Source organism: Lepidothrix coronata, unplaced genomic scaffold (genome assembly GCF_001604755.1).
Source record: "Lepidothrix coronata isolate B3197 unplaced genomic scaffold, Lepidothrix_coronata-1.0 Scaffold306, whole genome shotgun sequence".
Classification (NCBI taxonomy): Eukaryota; Metazoa; Chordata; class Aves; order Passeriformes; family Pipridae; genus Lepidothrix; species Lepidothrix coronata.
Genome location: NW_016690486.1, coordinates 657,981 through 666,742, shown reverse-complemented (window position 1 = coordinate 666,742; position 8,762 = coordinate 657,981). Strand labels below are relative to the sequence as shown.

Genomic DNA, 8,762 nt, shown 5'->3' with positions numbered 1-8,762 from the left:
ACTTTCCTACTGATGTCTTGTTAATGACCAGGTAAGAAACAAGTTTTCTGAACAGAGTTAAAAATTACTGTGCTGTTAGTTATAATTTGAAGCTACACTATTGGGAAATATACAAGTAAACTAGTTCTAAAGCACAACTTACAAAAAAAAAAAAAAAAAACCAAAAGGAAAAACAAAAGAAAAAAAAAAGAGTAGAAATCCCAGTGAACTTGCATCTTTCTTTAGCAGAATCTGACTGATTACAGACTTTGCCATTTTAAGATAAACACTTAAACTCACGTTTGTTTTCCTTTGTTTTGTTTTACATTGGAAGGAAGGCACTGAGAAGGTCATGCATCTAAACTAACCTACCTGCTTTCCTCTCAACTTGGAGACACCTACCCTACTGCATTTGTCTCTCTCACCACTTCAAGAACTTCCCTTATGGAAAGAAAAAGAAGAGCAATGTTCAAGAGTCACCAATGCTTCTCAGCAAGCAGAAGGATATCCTAACCAGAGCCACTACTTGTTTAGCTTGTTATCAGGAGCAGTACCAAAAAAGTTTACTTAGTAAACTTTCAGACTCCACTGAAAACTGACTAAATGAGAACAAGTGTCAACACAAAGGCCAATTTTCTTTCATTCTCCTGTCACAGTTTGGTGTAGTTGTGCAGTAACAGCTGCCAATTAACTGCATTTCCTGAGAATAAAGAGTGGGGTTAAGGGAGGGAATCAAACAAACAATCTGACCAGGAACAAATAAAAATAAGCTCAAGGTCTCTTATATCAATACATGTCTATATTGAAGTTTCCACATGATATCTGAGCTATCTATATTAAGCCTGTCCAGCCAGTCTTCCACTAAATTAAGCTCTTGAGTGGCTTAAAGTTCACATGATTTTTAGAGGCTATCTAGACAGCTATTCTTTCTGCATCTTCTCTACTGAAAGTTTGTCAGCTACATTTTTCACCTTCAGTTCCAGTTCTCTGATGAAACCTTACATGTATGAATTCATGTGACATCAGGAAGCACATTTCACCTCTTTCAGAGAAAAAGGATTTCAGAATCAGGTGGGATCAAAGGCAAAAGTATCCCAGTTGATGAGAAAAATGATTTCAGTATTTGAAAATCTAACAACATGGAAAAAAAAGGTGAAATACTCTCCTATCACTTCTGATCCTCAGGTTTTCCCAGTAATTCCTGTACAGCCCCATGATGACTTGAAGGCAAGCTGTACTGCCCTGAAAGGCCACAAATCCACCTCAGTCTTTAACTTCATATTTGAAATGAGTTGTCTCACAATAATTCCAACTGAAGTCCTAGTTAGGAAGGCTAGTAAATGCATTATAAATCAGTCCCAATACCTTCAGTTCTGCTTAAAGACTTAACAGACTTACTCTGTTTCCTTGCTAGCCTGTAAAGACTGCAAGTTTTAGTACAGACCTACCATTTGCTTTCATTCAAGCTCCCTTCACACCTGGATAACCAAACTGCTCACTGAAGATCTCCCAGTATAGGTCTGCTTCTTACAGCACCTTTCACATACATTTTCTCTGCCTTCCATTTTTCTTCTTAGTACACAGTACACCAGATTGCAAATGCACTCCATTTCATAGCAGCACATATACTAAACAGCAACACCTGGGATACGCAAAGTGGAGCATGGAGGGAGGTTTGAGAAGAAGTAGATCTGTTGAAAATACTTCTTTTAACATGTTCCTTCAAAAAGACTGTCTCCACAAGAACTGAAAATTGCTCAACACCTGTGCAAGGCAGCTGTTCCTCTGTATTTTAGAGAGAAATAAAAAACAGTGAGGACAAATTCTGAGCCACCCTGTGATGAATGCAAGCACCTCACTGGAAGCAGACTTACCTCAAAGATAAAAGAAGTATGTGTGAGTAAATACTCGCCGTACATTTATGTTCTTTATGGGGTGAAGCAGGAGTTGAGGGAAAAAAAGTAAGCCATACAACAATGAACAAGAACCCATCAGATTACTTCACTTAAGAACACTTTAGATCTAATCCCAGTGAACATGGGCTTCTACTAGAATTTAAGTGCACTTGGTTGCAATGTAATCCTACCTGCACTAGTGGAGACTGAGAAAGGAGAGTAAAAAGAACTAACAATAAGGGTATTCTTTCTGCCTGATACGAACTCCATCTCTGTCCAACTACAATCACACTCCCATAATTTGCAACATCATGTTACAGATGCTAAAAGCTCTACAAAAACATCTCATTTTCTTCCCTCTGCTTTCCTACAATAGTCTGAAAACAACTGTAGCACTGAGATTTTTGAGTGTGTTAAGGATTTTAGGTTTTGCAGGTAGAGCACACCCTAACTATTTTTATAAAGTTTTAAAATGCAAAGATTTTCATTAAGAAATATCAGCTTCCTTCAGGTTTGTCAATCACAGAGCAAGGAACAACTATTACGGGCAATATTCCAAAGCTAAAAAGCTCTCAATGATTGAAATGCTCTTTAAACTACTTTGGCTCTGAGTTGAAATGGGTTTTGTAACAAAGAGCATGTAAAAATAAAGTTAAACTTGATTTCTCGTTTTAACTTGATTAGAAGCACTTGCAAGTATTTTTTACAAATTCACTAAGCACATTCATTCTTTTAACAGAGTTCAGACACAGCCAAGTAGTACAGTAGCAAAAAGAATTTATGAAGAATTGTTCCTCACTTGCTTATAGCACTGAAGATCAAGTTGGGGAAGGGAATCTGAAGAGCTTTTCTGCATTCCAGCCAACCAGAACAAAAGAATGTAACTCTCCAACAGCAATCTAATATTTCAGAGCCATTAGATTTAAAAAATAAAATTATTCTTAAAAAAAAGTTCTAAACATGAAAATAGTTCATATCACTCATAATTCATGCACTAATTTCTAACCATTTTATTTTTTTTCTGTTTTAAAGTTCTGGTTTAAAATTTACATACAGATAAAAAAACCAAACCACATCCAGAAAATAAGCTTAAAAAAATGACAACATCCCCAGCCCAAGTTATCTTGTGTTTCAAAGGAAACATTCTCATCTAAGCTCCTTACATTGTAGGAATTTTCATTTTAAAAACAGAATGAAGTCCAGGATACCAGTCAGACAGGCATCACTAATAGCATACTTCAACAAATAGGCTTAGAGTTACCAAATTGTTTCTCAGCATACACAAAGATTAATATACATGGCATATAAATATTAACACATTTCCTGCCTCAGATGCTCCCAAATTGCCAATAGAAATCAGTGACAAATAAATTGTCTTATAAATATAGGACGAGTATTTCAAATAACTACAATTTCTTTGCAGCCGAAAGTCTGCAAAACTGTGCAAGTAATTCCTCTTGTATTAATTTGCCTGCTCCCACCACATTTGTTTAATAATAATATCACAACTTAAAATACCTGATGCCCAAAGCAGTTTCATCTGTAACCTTAAAAATACTAGTTATCTCAGATTCCTTCTGGTTTATTCTCAAAAAAATCTTATGGTGGCAGCATTTTAAATAACATGTCAGCTTACTAGGACTACTGTTAAGACATGGAGGCAGGGAGGGAGAACTCAGCCACAGTTAGCAGTGACTCTTGACCCTTTCAAGCCCGGTAGACTGTCAATATCCGAATTCTGAACATCAAAGCACAAGTTTATTCCCCTGCCCCACCAGACTAAACTTGCATCTGAGAACACAACAGCAGCTCAGCTCAGCACTATTTGAGAAAGACACCAGGCAGTGTTATGCAGTGCAATAGTGGAAAAACAGCATTCAACTAAACTGCTGAGTCAGGGGAAATGAAAAGTACTAAAGCAGCATTTGCCATGTTCCTTTCTTTTGTCCAAATTACTTTAAATCACGGCTAGCAATGCCTCTGCACACACACTACATACATACTACAGTCAAAGCTACGCTCTAAAAGAGGCAAACAGCACTGGGGGATTACAGCTTCATAGCAGCCACTGTTGTACCTGACTTTCAACTCCTTTTGCTCCTGATCCTTTGCACAGCATTCTTCCTTTCTTGTGTCTCCTTTTCTCCTCCAGAATTTCCCCATTTGGCTAGCAGGCTCGCTTTAAGTGTCGCTCCTATTTGTGTTTCCCCCACATGAACGGTTCTTGATGCTGTAAGGTCATCTGAACGCAATTGCAACTTTGGCTCGTGCACAAATTTCCTCACCCTCTCTTGGCAGAGCAGCTACACAAACTACCAAACTGAATCAAAAAGGGTTAGGCTACTCCTCTTTTCAATCTGTTGCATTAAAATCTGGATTTTTTGAGTGCATTTTACAGTATCTACACTCTTAACTACGGCCAAAATTTTTAGTTTGAGCACAAAGCTAAACAGAGAACTGTACACAAACATCCTCTAGACAGAACAGATGTTAGCAAACCTTTTCCTTTTAAACATCACATAGAAAGCAAGAACAGGGAAGTGTATACCATATGAAAACACTGCAAAATGTTTCCAGAATCTTCACACAACTAGTAAGATTTATCTACAGAGCAAAATAAAGCAGTACTTTAAAACTGCATATAGCTCAAAAGGCTAAGGCTTTCTGCTCTAAGTCTTTAAACACTGATGAGAGAATAGAGTTACAAGCTTATCTGGGAATCCACAAATACTCCCACAAATTAAACCCCGTTTTGCCAAAATTACCTTTTAAAGTAAACCCAATCACAAACTTTGCCCTTCTCAAAATGGCATTTTTTATATAGTGCATTACCTGTCACCTCAAACTTCTGAGTTTTAAGAATTTGGAAATACTTTATCATTCCTCAAGAAAACCATGAGCAATTTCCTTTCTTAACTTCTCCTCCAAAAAAACCCACAAGAGTTCTTCTCAGTCAGCCTCCTGTATTCTCACATTAAGGACAAGTGTGCCATTGCAGCCACCTCTTCTCCTAGAAGCAATTCTTTTTGTGGACTGATCCAACTTTTTGTGTCAAAACAAAGGATGCATGAACATTGTCTTCCAGAGGTAAACCTGCACCAAGGATAAACTTTTGAATCTTGGTAGAGATGAAACACAACTCTCTCCCTGAAAAACCTAGATTTTAAAAATTTCAATTGTAATTTTTCGAAAGGCTCACAGCTACATCAATGGTTATTGATAGTGCTTCCTATTGCATCAAGCTTTTGGCTGCTGACAACCCAGTTGTAATCAAAAGTATCCTTTACATCCGTGCATGTTTTTGGATGGAGTTGCATTCAGTCACCTCGTTATTCCTTTGAGGGTCCTTTCCAATCCTTTCCAACCCAAACCATTCTGATTCTATGATTATTCTTCAGTACAAGGCTGAGCATAATTGTATGCCTGGTTAACATCCAGCCTTTCACATATATAAACTGTCATTTACTTTATCAATGGAGCTACAGGTATTCCCAGTGCCTTTTCACACCACCGTTTTCCTGCTTCACAACAGTCCTGACTCATACAGTTTCAACACTCTGAAGTGCAGAACTGTTCTGAGTATCAGGCTGTGATTACAGCAAACTGAAATTAGCCATATGGTGAATGGTGGATTTGATGAGGTGATTTACATATGCAAATATAAATCTATTCCCATGCGCACTTCAATATTTTTAAGCTTGAACTGAAACACCTGCAATAGAAGAAATTAAATTTGAGCCTGATAGTGAAGCAAAAAGATTCAAAGTAATAAACAAAAATATTTCCCTGAAGTTTCCTTTCTTCTGCAACAGTGCAAAAAAAGGAAAAGGGAAGGAAAGAAAGACAGCAGTAGGTCTTCAGCAATCAGTTAAAGACAATCCAGAGTGAATATTTGCAGTAATATGCAAATACAGCATTTTCAGTGGCCAGGGAAGGTAATAAAATACTTTTAAAGGCTAAAATTGCAGAGAAAAGTGTTCATTTCAGCAACACGCAGAACTAAGAGACAGATTTCCTGTTCATACCCTTTGTGTCAAAGTTGGGATTTCAACAGATGTTTCACAGCAGATAAACTATCTTCTGAAAATTTATTTTTTGTTTTAATTCATTTTTAAGGTAAGTTACAAAACGCAGTTTTTCTTAGAACTAATAATTTTTCAAGCAACATTTTTCCTACAGGTTTCCCAGTGAGTCCATGTAATTACCACCTTCCATCTGTCTTGCCCATGTACCTTCAGCAGTAGGAGCATTTGCTGACACTATAATCAAGAATGAACTGACAGTAAGATTATTTATCCTCTGCCAGGCTGTGCCACTGTTAAATATAGAGTGAGATAAATTAGGATTTAACTCTAGTTGACTGGCAACTAAATCTTGTATTAGATTTGCTTGGGTTTATTATTCGGCAAAGCTTATTCCAAAACAGAAGTCACTGCTTTGCATGCAATTCTGGATGTGAATTGCCACATCAGTACATCTCGGACCTTCAAGATACCCAGGCACAGTCAGTAAGCAGCAGATTATACTCCAAGCAAATGGGCACAGGAATAGACTGTCTTAATGATAAAAGTATAAAATAAGTTATATGGCTACTGCAAGAAAGCTATAACCCAAATACGGACAAAGTTCAGAATTCATAGAGATTTAAAATCTTGAAAAATTGGCTTGAGCACTGTAACACAGGAACTTTTTCCACTTTCCTCATCTATGCCTACTCCATTCCAACTTAAATAATTTGTTTATTGTTAAATAAAGGAATCAAGAACCATTCATCTCACTTTCACAGCAGTTTCTGTCAAGACACTCTGCTAAGCAGTACCTGAATAAACTCTTCCTGAATGCCCCCACAGACAACTCTTTAAAAAAAATTTAAAAAATAAATTGGATGGCATGTATAAATCCCAAAGCACATTTTACTCAAGATGCTGGCAGTACATAAAGAGATTAAATTCTGGCAGAAGTGCAATCAGCTCTGGTCCTGAAGGATGGGAAGACAAAATTTTAACAACTAAAGGGAGAGCGGTAAATGACAGATTTGGACACCTGGGCATGGCTCCAGATTTTGCAAAATCATAGAATCAAAGGACTTCTTTAAGCAAAAACCAAACAGTTATTTGGTGCTATGTACACACTGATTTTTAAGAGGTCACCTTGCTGACACTATACAACCTTCAAAACTTCAAGGCATTAACCAGATGTCTCCTCCCTAGCCATAAAACATTATGCCACCATAGTAGGAACAATCCAGTACAGCATGACCTACATCATCCATCTACTCTCACTGCATATCCTTGAGACAGTCTGCTTTGTGATAGTACTGCAGAGATATTTGAAGCAAGGTAAGTCTACTGTCTGGCACATCTATTCTTTGATAGTCCATTTGCTATGCAAAAAAATCACCTCAACAACAATACAAAAAAAAAATAATAAGCCCACATGCAGAGCACAAAATTTCTTGATTTCTTTTACCTGCAATGTATTTCAACTCAATGTTTCTAAACTATTTTATTTTGTTAGGTTTTAATATAACTTTCACTACCATCTTAGCTTGGTGATGAGGAATGAAAAGGTCATTGTCTTTAAAAACAATCTGAAGAGAGATTGGAAGAAGGAGTCACTTATCTGTACTAATAACTAGTGTAGTTTTTACTAATGCAAGGTAATAAAAGTTCGTCCTTTGTAGTAACCAATACTGACTGGCACAGTGAGTGTAAAGATCCTAATGATGGACCAAGAAAGTTTACAGAGAAAACTGTGGATCATTTTTCCAGTGAGGAATATCCCCTCACTGCCCTTTTATACCCACACAAGCAAGTATGTGTTCAATCTGAAATCCTTCCCCTGCAGCTTCTGTGAAAACACTGTACGTAGGCAGGATAAATTATTATTCACTACTAGAACATTTGGAATGTGTCTCAGCTTTTCTGATGCCCAGGCATAGTCAGTAAACAGCAGATTATTCTCTGACCAAATGGGCAGAGTAGTAGACTGTCTTAATATTAAAAGTGTAAAATAAGTTGCATGGCTACTATAAGAAAGCTATAAACCAAATACAGACAAAGTTCAGAATTTATATACAGAGATTTAAGATCTTGCAAATATAGGCTTGAGCAGTGTCACACAGGAACTGTTTCCACCTTCCTTCTCATCTAATGGACATTTGTGGTCTAGTATTAAAAGAAGTTAAAAGCAACTCAACCTCAGAAATAACACTAAAACAAAAGCAGCTTGTTCCCCTAATACTCCTTTTCTGCCTTGGCAATCCTACACCATGAAAAACAAACCCCAAAGCAATCACCATCCCCACTCCCAAAAAACCCACACAAACTGAAGGAAAACACAGAGGCCTTTTACCAATCTGCACAATATATATAGAAAAAAACCCTTGGGGGCAGAAGTAGAAAGCAACAGATTACAAAACATCACTCCCTGCCTCTGTCTTATGTTATCCCTATAGCAGTACCCAATTCAACTCCATCCACAAATTATACAAAAAGGTCACCCATCTGAATTCACCCATTTCAGATCTAGCAGGGAAAGTTTTACTAAGGATTAAAACATACCAAAGAAACCCCGAGGCCTCCTTCCCACCTCTGTCCTCTTCCTCTACACACCGTGCGCTCAGTACACATCTCCACATCACACAAGACACTAGGAGCTGCAAGTGTGTCTCCACATGATGGGTCAAGTAAACAAGTGGTTTTCAGTTTGAATCAAGCACTGTGGGTCATTCTTCATATCTAAAGATGGAAAGAACAAGTTCTTCCTTACTCTGGAGTGTGCAAATTTTCTTCCTTTAAAATACATCAAACAATTCATATCTTGGTTTTACAACATATACTAGCATGAACAGAGCAGGAAGATTAATTTAATAGGAATTTCACCATT

The 8,762-nt window shown here is 37.3% G+C and overlaps 1 protein-coding gene across 9 annotated transcripts in view; it reads right to left on the bottom strand.

The window, feature by feature from the left end:
- Positions 1–4,052, bottom strand: part of TRAK1 (trafficking kinesin protein 1) — a 97,475-nt gene extending 93,423 nt beyond the window's left edge. For 8 of the 9 annotated variants that reach the window (XM_017837574.1, XM_017837578.1, XM_017837582.1 and 5 more), the window contains exon 1: positions 3,952–4,052. In XM_017837574.1, the coding sequence (XP_017693063.1) occupies positions 3,952–4,037 (86 nt within the window). In that variant the 5' untranslated portion in view covers positions 4,038–4,052. The other variant, XM_017837577.1, reaches the window with a different exon arrangement.
- Positions 4,053–8,762: the final 4,710 nt, after the last annotated feature.